Source organism: Ylistrum balloti, unplaced genomic scaffold (genome assembly GCF_031769215.1).
Source record: "Ylistrum balloti isolate Yb309-2 unplaced genomic scaffold, AGI_CSIRO_Ybal_v1 Utg371318, whole genome shotgun sequence".
Taxonomy (NCBI): Eukaryota; Metazoa; Mollusca; class Bivalvia; order Pectinida; family Pectinidae; genus Ylistrum; species Ylistrum balloti.
Window position 1 is genome coordinate 677071 of NW_026782703.1, and position 13545 is coordinate 690615.

The following is a 13545-nucleotide window of genomic DNA, read 5'->3' on the forward strand; positions in this document are numbered from 1 at the left end:
TCCAGATAAATAGGTATACTAAGATTGAAACGACAAAGAATTGGATCTTCCAGATAAATAGGCATGCTCTTTGCAGTCATGACAATGTTATGTTCTATTTTTGTAGTGTGAAGAAACCAGACCCATTACCTAAGCATGTATTTGAAATTGATGCAGAGGAAGAAGAAAAAGACGATGTATGTAGCTGCCGTCCTATAAATATCAGTTTAATGCTGTTCCTCATTAAGAAGTATTGCGAAGAAATTGAAAACATTTCTAACATTTTGCTTTCGCCCTTTTAAATAGTAAATTTATGAGAAAAATTATATGAATTCATAATTAAATGGCTAGACATAGAAAATAACTTGGCAAAAATGACTGTTTTTATTTTTATTTTAATTCAAAAGCACAATGTTCTATTTTTCATTTTTTTGTTTATGATATTCTGCTGATTCTCCTGTGATAGATTAATGACTTTGAAGTGATTTCAAATAATCTCATGTAATTCTGAGCTTGATATAATGTTGATTTATTTGGTGTATCTCCAAATAATCCAAGAAAAGCAGACACAGCTTAATTCTGTGATTTTGTTGATAAATCATCTACTTTTATGGATCTTCATGCTAGGATGTATCCAGCAGAACCTCCATGGCAACTACGATTGCCAAAGAAGGATGGCTGTTCAAAGGGCCAGATGGTGGCAAAGAGAACATCATCAGTTTCACAAGGGTAATTATAAAAAAAAAATTAATTAAAAAAACAAGTTTCTGTTCCACAAGGCCAAATATAAAGAGTTATCTGCTATTGGTTATGTAGGGATAGTTGGAAGTGCATCAGTTCAACAAAGGTAGATATAAAGAGTTATCTGCCCTTGGTTGCCTTTAGCCAGTTAGAAGAAGCATCTGTTCAGGAAGGGTAGATGTAAAAAGTTATCTACCCTTGGTTATGTTGGACCACTTGGGAAGAGCATCAGTTTTAGAAGGGTAGATATAAAGAGTTATCTGCCCTTGGTTGCCTTTTTCCAGTTAGAAGAAGCACCTGTTCAGGAAGGGTAGATGTAAAAAGTTATATACCCTTGGTTATGTTGGACCACTTGGGAAGAGCATCAATTTTACAATAGTAGATATGAAGAGTTATCTGCCCATGGCTACATTGGGCAGTTTGAAGAAGTATCAATTTGAGCAGTGTAGATATAAGTTATTTAACCTTGATTGTTTGGGGGATAAATGTACATGACAGTTTTACCATAGAAGATATGTAGAGTTTTGTTGATATGTGTATAGTGTTTCGCTAATAGATTGTATGTAGTTCTTTGTTTTTGTCGAAGGAAAATTAATAAAATTTTATAACTTTATGCTTTCTTGATGGAGAAAGCTAAATGTTTTCTCTGTCATACGTTTCTCCATTATCCACCATCTGTCAACTTCCTTGATCTTTTGTGTTTTACAGTCATGAATATAGGAATTTACCTTGAGATGCACTACCTCTGTGGTCTGTGTGATGTTAATTTTCAACATAAAGTGTGGGCTTATTAAAACATTTTTTGCATATGCTTTCTCATATTATCATGGCTATTCAAACATATTGAATAATGTTGAACATTATTGAATTTTTGTATATACATTTTTAGCAATTCAAACGACGGTACTTTGCCCTCAAACAAGAATCTGATTTTTCCTATGTAATGAATATCTACAAAGATGACAGGAAGCTAGACACTAAGGGATCCATATTTCTGGATCTAGCAGCAGAGGCATGCAAGGTAAGCCAGGAAACAGTTACCCAAACAGATTGTCTCTAATAGTGAAACTCCTGTCTCGTGATATTAGAAAACACTTCACAATTTTGGTGACTTACTGATATTAACCCAATTCAATATTGTTTTGATAGTTTTCAGATGTTTCCATTTAAAACTGTTTAAAATTTTAAAACTTACTTGTAGTTAGAAATGAATATATACAGATTTGTATTCAACTTATTGTTTTACATCACAGTTGACAAGATGTCTGGTGTAGTTTGAAATGAATAAAAGATTTGTTTGGGTGATTCTTTTCATAATCTGCTTTGGTTTTAATTTGATCCTGTTCTATATAAACATAGCTTATTGACAGCTTCTTCGTTTTAATAACAGTTAATATCAGCATATTGTTTTCTTCAGAACCCCAAGAAGGGCAAGTACTGTTTTGAGTTGAAGATGCAGGAGAAAGCCTCTTACTCATTTGCTGCTGAAAATGACACCGAGTGTAATGCCTGGATACAGACCCTTAACAAAGTCATTAATGCTGCAGAGACGGCCTCCAACATCTCAATGGACAGAATCAAAGGTCAGTAGGTCATGGGTTACAGAAGTCATCATTAGAATCTTTCAAAAGAAGATTACAGACTCTATCATTGGAGTAGGACAATGTTTAGGATTCCTTCAAGAAATCAACCATAGGTCAGTAGGTCAGTAGGTCAGAGGTTATAGACTTCTTCATTGGAATTGATAAAGTTTAGTAGGTATATAGTAACAGAATCCATCATTTTAGTTGATCAATGGATCAGATGTCAATAGGCCAAATGTTACTTATACTTGCACTTGATCAAAGGTCATTATGTTACTGACTCCATCATTGGAATTATTCAAAGGTCAGAAGGTCAAAGGTTACTAATCTATATGTGAAGAAAGGTCATTATGTTGAAGTAAGAATATTGTCGTTACATTAAGGTCTAAAGGATATATCTGTAGACACCATCAAAAGGTCAACTGGTCAGTGGTTACAGTGTTCCTGCACAAGTTCTAATGTCAGTAGGTAAAACGTAAAAAGATATTTACTTAAAAAAACAAACACAAAAGTTACTGTGTTGGAGTGTTAAGTATAGCAACACTACTCTCAATATTCAGCTATTCTTAGATAAGTCAAAGGTCAAAATTTACGGAAACTGGACCATGAATGCTACATTGTAGTATTACACAGTGAAAACAAATTTTAGCCCACCTCGATTAAGTTGAGGGACATAGTGTTATAGAGACTTAAAACTGTCCATATTTTATGCTTGAGAGACCAAGTGGTTTGTCCCTTCTCTGTTGTAATCTGCTAGAGGATTTGCGGCTGAGGTGGGCTATCATGTCTTTGTTCACTTAATGTTTTCTTATGTGATTGCAACATTCTACATTACTGATTTATCATCATTCAGCATTCTTAAATACAGATCTTGAATTAGTCAATTCTCTGTTGGTGAAGGATCTGTGTGTGTTTCAGAGGAGACCAGTACACCAGAGAAATCCAGCGACAAAATAGAACATAGCATGCACCCGGAACTACAAAAGGTAGATGGAAAGAGAGTGTTAGTGTGTAAGAGGTTGGGGATACACCCAGAACTACTGAATGTAGGACAGAGGGAAATGCTTAGTATTTGGGTGGATGATTATACACACACAACTGCTGTAGGTATGAGAGAGGGAGAGGATTAATACCAAGAACTACTAAATGTAGGATGGAGAATGAGTCTTTATTTTGGGAAGGTAGAGAATACACTCAGAACTACAGAAGGTAGCATGGGGGATAGGCATTGTTACTGGAAAGGTTTTGGAAGGGAAATGTAATCTCTAACTTGATTCCAATTTATATGATTTTTATGATACTCTAGAAAGGTCTTTCTGTTTATAAATCTTTTTGCTTCCTTCTCTCCATTTTTTCCTACCTTTCTGTTAGTGGTATCTAGACACCACTGACAGGATAAATAAGCCTGTTTTGTTATGATACAGCTTATTGGCCAAGAAAACTATTGGCACTCCATTGTTTGTTTGCTTTGCTGGAAACTGTTAATCAAAGTTTTGTTTCTTTACAGTATGGCCGTGAGACTGACCAATCTCTTGCAAAATTAAGACAGGATGGGAGACAGAATCTATTTAGGGTGTACCCTCATATGAATGTAAGTATGGAGGAGGAAGAACTGTGAAAAGTAGGGAAGAGGGAAATTGTTAGTGTGGAAAGGTAGGGTATACACCCAAAACTGTGAAAAGTAGGGAGGAGGGAGAGTTGTCGGTTGAAAAGTAGGGTATTCACCCAAAATTACAGAAATATCATTAAGGAATAAATTTTGGGAAAAAACATTGTGTGGGAAGGTAGGGTATTTTTCAACATTATTGAGTATAACTAATGTTGCCTAAAGGGAACATTTCTGTCTGGAATGTAAGTTTTCTGGATACTGCTATCTTAATCATGGCAGGTCCACTGTAGTAATGGTTTTGTCAGTGTAAATATAGGTTGGATAATACACCCAGATATGTAACAAATATAGGTTAAGTCTGACAGTTTATTATATTTAGTGTGGAATAAATGTCTCTGCTGGGAACTGTATACAACTTATGATCTGTAGAAGGAAAACCTTCATTGACAAAACATTGTACTGTTGAAGTTTATACACCCAGATATGTGAAATGTAGGGAGAAAGGAAATTGTCAGTGTGGGAAGGTTGGGTATACACCCAGATATGTGAAATGTAGGGAGGAGTGAAATTGTTAGTGTGGAAAGGTAGGGTATACACCCAGAACTATGAAAAGTAGGGAGGAGGGAAATTGTTAGTGTGGAAAGGTAGGGTATACACCCAGATCTGTGAAAAGTGGGGAGAAAGGAAATTGTCCGTGTGGAAAGGTAGGGTATACACCCAGATCTGTGAAAAGTAGGGAGGAGGGAAATTGTCCGTGTGGGAAGGTGGGGTATAAACTCAGATATGTGAAATGTAGGGAGGAGTGAAGTTGTTAGTGTGGAAAGGTAGGGTATACACCCAAAACTGTGAAAAGTAGGGAGGAGTGAATTTGTTAGTGTGGAAAGGTAGGGTATACACCCAGATCTGTGAAAAGTAGGGAGGAGGGAAATTGTCCGTGTGGGAAGGTGGGGTATAAACTCAGATATGTGAAATGTAGGGAGGAGTGAAGTTGTTAGTGTGGAAAGGTAGGGTATACACCCAAAATTGTGAAAAGTAGGGAGGAGTGAAATTGTTAGTGTGGAAAGGTAGGGTATACACCCAAAACTGTGAAAAGTAGGGAGGAGGGAGAGTATTAGTATTGAAAAGTAGGGTATTCACCCAAAATTACAGAAATATCATTAAGGAATAAATTTTGTTCCCAAAAAACATCGCTGGATTGAGAATTTATTTTTCAACATTATTGAGTATAACTAATGTTGCCTAAATCGGTAACATTTCTGTCTGGAATGTAAGTTTTCTGGACTACTGCTATCTTAATCATGGCAGGTCCACTGTATTCCGTAATGGTTTTAAGCTCCCAGGATATTATTGAGTAAATATACTGTTTAAGATAATTTACCTATTTTAGTAACAAATATAGGTTAAGTCTGACAGTTTATTATATTTATTGGGAATAAATGTCTCTGCTGGGAACTGTCTAGCTCAACAACTTATGATCTGTAGAAGGATATTATCAATTACCTTCATTGACAAAACATTGTACTGTTGAAGTTTATATTCTCAGGGTTTTGACTATTTGAGAAAGCTTTAATTTTCAGGGTTTTGACTACTAGAGAAAACTTTAATTCACAGGGTTTTGACTACTAGAGAAAACTTTAATTCACAGGGTTTTGACTTCTAGAGAAAACTTTAATTCACAGGGTTTTGACTACTAGAGAAAACTTTAATTCACAGGGTTTTGACTACTAGAGAAAACTTTAATTCACAGGGTTTTGACTTCTAGAGAAAACTTTAATTCACAGGGTTTTGACTTCTAGAGAAAACTTTAATTCACAGGGTTTTGACTACTAGAGAAAACTTTAATTTTCAGGGTTTTGACTACTAGAGAAAACTTTAATTCACAGGGTTTTGACTACTAGAGAAAACTTTAATTCACAGGGTTTTGACTACTAGAGAAAACTTTAATTCACAGGGTTTTGACTTCTAGAGAAAACTTTAATTCTCAGGGATTTGACTTCTAGAGAAAACTTTAATTCACAGGGTTTTGACTTCTAGAGAAAACTTTAATTCACAGGGTTTTGACTTCTAGAGAAAACTTTAATTCACAGGGTTTTGACTACTAGAGAAAACTTTAATTCACAGGGTTTTGACTTCTAGAGAAAACTTTAATTCTCAGGGTTTTGACTATTTGAGAAAGCTTTAATTTTCAGGGTTTTGACTACTAGAGAAAACTTTAATTCACAGGGTTTTGACTTCTAGAGAAAACTTAAATTCACAGGGTTTTGACTTCTAGAGAAAACTTTAATTCACAGGGTTTTGACTACTAGAGAAAACTTTAATTCACAGGGTTTTGACTTCTAGAGAAAACTTTAATTCACAGGGTTTTGACTTCTAGAGAAAACTTTAATTCACAGGGTTTTGACTTCTAGAGAAAACTTTAATTCACAGGGTTTTGACTTCTAGAGAAAACTTTAATTCACAGGGTTTTGACTTCTAGAGAAAACTTTAATTCACAGGGTTTTGACTTCTAGAGAAAACTTTAATTCACAGGGTTTTGACTTCTAGAGAAAACTTTAATTCACAGGGTTTTGACTTCTAGAGAAAACTTTAATTCACAGGGTTTCAGAGACTAGAGAAAGCTTTGATTCTCAGGGTTTCAATTACTAGAGAAAGCATTCATTTTCAGGGTTTTGACTACTAGAGAAAGCATTCATTTTCAGGGTTTTGACTACTAGAGAAAGATTTAATTCACAGGGTTTTGACTACAAGAGAAAGTTCTTATTCTCAAGGTTTCAACTACCAGAGAAAGCTCTTAGAAAAATGGACATCTGTTACATTGATGTATTATATCTCATCATGTCAAATACTTTGATTTGAAATTTTGTTCCTTATTTCAATAAAATAATTGACTTATTCTTGTAGAGATATGTGATAGATGATGAGGATGAGGAGGAGGAAGGTGAAGAGATTGCAGTGTACCCTCCTCAATATCGTGAACGATTTATGCTGCGGTTGCTGGATTTCAAGCTCAAACTCCAGTTTAACCTTGGTGATGAGTTAAAGTGTGGAAATAAATTAGTAAATGTAAGTACACATGCACTGATATTTCTAAGTTCTTTTGCAGAATGAATTCTGGATATTTACAGAGTTTGTATTTTCTGCTTGCATTCTTCTGAAGTTGACCTGTAACAGTATTTATGCTTATGTACATTTCAGCCAGAGCCGTTTTTTTTGACATTCTGTCTTTATGATGCTAAAGAAGGGAGGAAGATATCGGAGGATTTCCATATGGATCCTAACGACCCTCTGATAAAAGACATGATTCCCACAGATGTTCTCCATGCCTCTGACCGGCTACACACGGTAGAGGGCAAGGCCACTTCTCCAGATCTCAGGGGGCTGGACGAAAAGTGGATTCTAGCCCAGAATAGACAGGTAAATGGTCAGGGAAAAGAGCTTAAAGAAAAATACCTTGACTGGTCAGAGAAAAGGGCTTAAAGAGAATCATAGGGACTGGTCAGGGAAAAGGGCTTAAAGAGAATCATAGGGACTGGTCAGCTGAAAAGGGCTTAAAGAGAATCATAGGGACTGGTCAGGGAAAAGGGCTTAAAGAGAGTCATTGGGACTGGTCAGCTGAAAAGGGCTTAAAGAAAATCATAGGGACTGGTCAGGGAAAAGGGCTTAAAGAAAATCATAGGGAGTGGTTGGGGAAAATAGGTTTATGGGGAAATATAATTTTGTGCGGCTATGTTTACAAATCTTTTTGAAATTTTGAGGGAATGGCTTGTACAACATGGAAATATTCCCCCAGAGTTATCCCCTTTTATATAAAACATAAACACAATTTTGTCCGGCAGTGGATTTTGAAAAATGGTCATTTTTTAGGCATCCAAATGACTTGAAATCTGGTTCACACCTTCATTGAACAGTACCATTTAACATAAAATAGAGATTTTTTCCTTGTTTTTCTTTGAAATAGAGGTTGCTATGGTAACTGGAAAATGTTGTTAGGTGTTGGAAATTTTATTATTCAAAATGACAAATGACGATTATTTGTTTGATATTTGCTGTAATATAGGGTGTATTTTCCGTGATCTGCTGTCACTCGGAGGTGTACCTGTTTGTAAGGATAGAGAAAGTTCTTCAGGGCCCACTATCCCAAGCCACCGACACATACCTCAAGGTGGGCGAAGCTGCCCGCACTGCCTCCAAACAATACAAACAAATGAAGCAGCTGTGCAATAACATAGGACATTACAGAATGCCATTCGGCTGGGCAGCAAGGTACGTATTCAGTGATATGAAATATCCTAGACACTTAGACATACAGTAAAACCTTGTTATCTAGAGCAAGGTACCTATTCAGTGATATGAAAATATCCTAGACACGTAGATATACAGTCAATCTTTGTTATCTAGAAGTTGTCAGGACAGTGGCAAAACTTTCCAAGTATTTGATTTAAGTAAAGTTCTAATGCTTAGTGTGTAGTTTTTGCCATGACAAACAAAACACTTCAAGTTATACCAGAGTTTGAGATCTTGAGATTCAACTTTATTTCATGAATTGTGATTTGTCATCAGGTACATTTAGATTGTAAGATAGAGAACTTTTAGGACCCAGGCTCTGCAATTTTGAATTTCTGAAAACTTTACAAGAGAAAGAGTTATGAATTTTTAATGTTGATTTATGATGCTCCATTTTCAGACAACTGGTGTCATCAAATTATGGTCCATCTGATCTAAAGATTTACAGACACGAGGGGTCAAAACTGTCAGAGGAAGACGTCATCAAACATCTACAAGATCTCAGAAAGTAAGAAACATTTGTAATTACTACAGAATTCTATCGTGTGGGGATTTATAAGTCGTGCTTCTTAAAACAGTTAAACATGCAATGTTTGTACGTAAGAAATTTCTTTTATAAACCTAAGGCACTATTTCAAGTTAAACATGCAATGTTTGTACGTAGAAAATTTCTTTTGTTAACCTAAGGCACCATTTCAAGTTAAACATGCAATGTTTGTACGTAGGAAATTTCTTTTGTTAACCTAAGGCACCATTTCAAGTTAAACATGCAATGTTTGTACGTAGAAAATTTCTTTTGTTAACCTAAGGCACCATATCAAGTTAAACATGCAATGTTTGTACGTAGGAAATTTCTTTTATTAACCTAAGGCACTATTTCAAGTTAAACATGCAATGTTTGTACGTAGAAAATTTCTTTTGTTAACCTAAGGCACCATTTCAAGTTAAACATGAAATGTTTGTACGTAGGAAATTTCTTTTATTAACCTAAGGCACCATATCAAGTTAAACATGCAATGTTTGTACGTAGGAAATTTCTTTTGTTAACCTAAGGCACTATTTCAAGTTAAACATGAAATGTTTGTACGTAGAAAATTTCTTTTGTTAACCTAAGGCACCATTTCAAGTTAAACATGCAATGTTTGTACGTAGAAAATTTCTTTTGTTAACCTAAGGCACCATATCAAAATAAACATGCAATGTTTGTACGTAGAAAATTTCTTTTGTTAACCTAAGGCACCATTTCAAGTTAAACATGAAATGTTTGTACGTAGAAAATTTCTTTTGTTAACCTAAGGCACTATTTCAAGTTAAACATGCAATGTTTGTACGTAGAAAATTTCTTTTGTTAACCTAAGGCACCATTTCAAGTTAAACATGAAATGCTTGTATGTTTTATATGTTTAAATTTATCAATATTCCATTTAATGGTAAAAACAATTTAAATTTGATATTTTTTTTCCAGACCAGAAAAACAGGGTAAACTACAGGAGATTCCAGCTACATTTAAAATCAGCCTGCACAAACTTGGAGTAGACCAACCCCTACCAAGTAAGTCAGGTTCCCTTTTAAATTGTATTGATTTCCTACTAATTCAGTCTCAAAAGTCACCTTGGTTCTGAAAAAAGTTTCAAAGACTGGTGAAAAAAGGTAGAAAAATTGTATTGGATTTGAAAAAAGTTTAAAATCAGATCCAGATTTATCATTTTAACTTGAATCCTTTAAACTCTAGATGGAAAATTTACAGGAAGGGAGAAAACCCCATGCAATATGGTTGCAGATTTAATTGTATCTCATCAATGCTCATCCAACTCCCTGGTATGTTATATTAACATATCATTTATTAACGCTAAATGATTTTACAAAAAATCTGAATTTCAGATTCATTGACAACATCGTTGATACCAGTTAGACCGTTTCCGAATCCCCCTCCAGACCCCCCTGCAGTGGAGATTGACGAGTTTGTCCCAGACAAGGGACACCTTTGTGACACATTTGATAGCTACACTAACAATCTGTATGTCTATCCTGTCAGCCTTAAATATGAACATCAGAAATCCTTTCCTAAGGCTCGTAACATATCCTGCTGTGTTGAAGTGAGAGACTCTGATGAGGATGGAGCTGTGCCTTTGAAGGTACGTGTGCATTCTTAAGGCTATATCATACGCTGAACATTATAGCAGATGCTTGTATGAGTTTTCTCCCTTTAAAACAAAAAATCTTCATATATTATCAACCTGTCTTTCAAATGTGTTACTTCTATTCTATTGAATCTGAATTACCATTTACCAAAATCATTATGTTATCATTTTATAAATATGTTAAGAAATATTCATACTGTATCACAGTTATATTTATATAAGCTTTAGAAGTTATGAAATATTAACGGGTTAATATTGTTTCCAAATATGGGATATTTTTGGAGAGTATGTTTGTTTGATTAGTATAATGTAGATTGATTCCTTCTACCTGATAAGATGTTTTCTACCAATGAAAATTGTTAGCAATGTACACACGAGTAGTTTCAGCACATTTAAACAAGTCTGACATGTTATTGTTCTCATGAATTGAAACCCTCCCAGGTAATTTTTTTAAAGCTACTTATTTATAGTAAATTATATGATTTGACTCGGTTTATACATTTCAGATACATTGTAAACCTTTGTTCATCAATACAGAACGCATATTATGACTTTTTACATGTTTTTTTGTGGGGGGTGGAGAGGGAGTAAACATTTCCCCATACTTGTATTGAAATAATGATACAAAAACTAAGAAGCTATCTGTATTTTTCCCATCAGTGTATCTATGCTCGGCCAGAAATTGGCATTTATACAACTGTGTCCAGCACCGCTGTTCTACACCATCAGACCACACCCGACTTTCTGGAGGAGGTAACCTTGATAGAATTTTTCATCTGAAAGAAAACTAAATTTTTACGTCTCTTAATTGAACATTGATATGTATTATTTACATTTTGAAATGTGATGTTGAACTGAAATTAAAATCAAAGTCATTTGCATTTCAAGTATTGTCATATAAATTCTTAATATCTTCTCCATTTTGATATATGATCTTGGAAACAAAGTCCATTTTCTTTCTTGAGGTGTTGAACATCAATTAAGACCTTGTCACTTCATGTGAGTTCATTATCAGTACTCAGAATTTGTTACCAGCAAATAAAATTTTTCAATTTCACTGTATTGAAGATCTATTTCAGTATTTGATGTTTTTTGTGCCTTCTGTTAAATACAGATGAAGATAGCCTTACCCATACAGTTAACTGACCGACATCATCTTCTCTTCCGGTTCTACCATGTCAGCTGTGAGGGGTCAAAGTCCAGTATTCGGTCTTCAGGTACCTCACAGAAAAAGAAGGACAACATAGAGAGCCCTGTGGGATATGCCTGTTTACCTATCTTGGCCAGTGGAAGGTAGGTACCATTTGTCATAAAATTAGGTCACACCTTTCTCTCCATCCCAGCTAGTGGAAAGTACATCATCCTATAATAAGTTTAAGTCACACCTGTCTGTCACACCTGTTTATCCACCCTGACTTATGGAAGGTATGTCACATCAGTATAAAAGATCACAATTGTCTGAGAAAAGTAGGTCACAAATACAATTTATGTAAAAAAATTGTTTTCTGTTTTGAATGAATATATTTTCTTATTCATTATCTGTGTCATCATTAAAACACTTGATTAACTTAATTTCCATGAAGTGTTCATCCAGAATACAATACAAACATAAAAGGATATTTTGTTACAGAGTTGCTGTTGGAGAACAGATGCTGCCAGTGACTGTAAACCTACCTCCGGGCTACCTGTCACACGAAGCTATGGGAGGGACACGTGGGGTGAGTAAACCTACCTCAGGGTTATCTGTCACATGAAGCCTTGGGAGGGACACGTGGGTTGAGTAAACCTACCTCAGGGTTACCTGTCACACGAAGCTATGGGAGGGACACGTGGGGTGAGTAAACCTACCTCAGGGTTATCTGTCACATGAAGCCTTGGGAGGGACACGTGGGTTGAGTAAACCTACCTCAGGGCTACCTGTCACACGAAGCTATGGGAGGGACACGTGGGGTGAGTAAACCTACCTCAGGGTTATCTGTCACATGAAGCTATGGGAGGGACACGTGGGGTGAGTAAACCTACCTCAGGGTTATCTGTCACATGAAGCCTTGGGAGGGACACGTGGGTTGAGTAAACCTACCTCAGGGCTACCTGTCACATGAAGCTATGGGAGGGACACGTGGGGTGAGTAAACCTACCTCAAGGCTACCTGTCACATGAAGCTTGGGAGGGACGCGTTGGGTGAGAAACCTACCTCCTGGCTACCTGTCTCATGAAGCCTTGGGAGGGACACGTGGGGTGAGTAAACCTACCTCCTGGCTACCTGTCACATGAAGCTATGGGAGGGACACGTGGGGTGAGTAAACCTACCTCAGGGCTACCTGTCACATGACGCCTGGGAGGGACGCGTTGGGTTAGAAACCTACCTCCTGGCTACCTGTCACATGAAGCATTGGGAGGGACATGGGGGTGAGTAAACCTACCTCAGGGCTATCTGTCACATGGAGCCTTGGGAGGGACACGTTGGGTTAGTAAACCTACCTCGGGGCTATCTGTCACATGAAGCCTTGGGAGGGACGCGTTGGGTTAGAAACCTACCTCAGGGCTATCTCACATGAAGCCTTGGGAGGGACGCGTTGGGTTAGAAACCTACCTCAGGGCTATCTGTCACATGAAGCCTTGGGAGGGATGCGTTGGGTTAGAAACCTACCTCAGGGCTATCTGTCACACAAAGTCATTGGAGAAACTCTACACCTGGACTACCTTTATCACACAGCCAGTGGAGTGATGCACGAGGCAGGTAAACCTACCTACAGGTGTCCTGTCACATGAAGCCAGATGTGTTTGGTTAGTAAACCTAGATCTGGGGCTACCTGTCACACAAAATCATTGGAGGGATGTATTGAGTAAGTGTATAATCGTCTAAAGGATGGCTCTGCAGTGAATGATGGTGGAGTATATGGGATCCACCATGTGGATTTTCTCCAAGTAAACTCCGTCCAAGTTTACACACTAGGGTCCATGTCACTCTACCATGTTAGTCAATAATAGAAGTTGATAAAACTCATTTCTCATGTCATTAAATCAAACTCTGTTAATTTTTTGAGTCTTTAAGACTTCAAATATGACATTTGATTTCATAGAGGTCAACATATAGTCCAAAATGGGATAATTTTTGACAAAAACAAATTCATTATTTGTCTTTGGTTGCAATGATTATGAAAAAAAAAACATGGTTGTTGTTTTCCTTTCCATTATTTCAAGAAAA

General features: G+C 36.4%; 1 protein-coding gene across 1 annotated transcript in view; it reads left to right on the forward strand.

Moving 5' to 3' along the window:
• The window catches only part of LOC132562009 (dedicator of cytokinesis protein 9-like), a 105241-nt gene that overhangs the window by 35006 nt on the left and 56690 nt on the right, over window positions 1–13545 (forward strand). Inside the window, exons 4-18 of the mRNA XM_060226735.1 lie at window positions 107–176; window positions 607–708; window positions 1610–1741; window positions 2138–2303; window positions 3222–3289; window positions 3811–3894; window positions 6814–6975; window positions 7108–7326; window positions 7970–8175; window positions 8597–8704; window positions 9662–9747; window positions 10078–10331; window positions 10998–11090; window positions 11452–11630; window positions 11968–12055. Coding sequence (XP_060082718.1) covers window positions 107–176; window positions 607–708; window positions 1610–1741; window positions 2138–2303; window positions 3222–3289; window positions 3811–3894; window positions 6814–6975; window positions 7108–7326; window positions 7970–8175; window positions 8597–8704; window positions 9662–9747; window positions 10078–10331; window positions 10998–11090; window positions 11452–11630; window positions 11968–12055 — 2017 coding nt within the window. The remainder of the gene's footprint in view (window positions 1–106; window positions 177–606; window positions 709–1609; window positions 1742–2137; window positions 2304–3221; window positions 3290–3810; window positions 3895–6813; window positions 6976–7107; window positions 7327–7969; window positions 8176–8596; window positions 8705–9661; window positions 9748–10077; window positions 10332–10997; window positions 11091–11451; window positions 11631–11967; window positions 12056–13545) is intronic.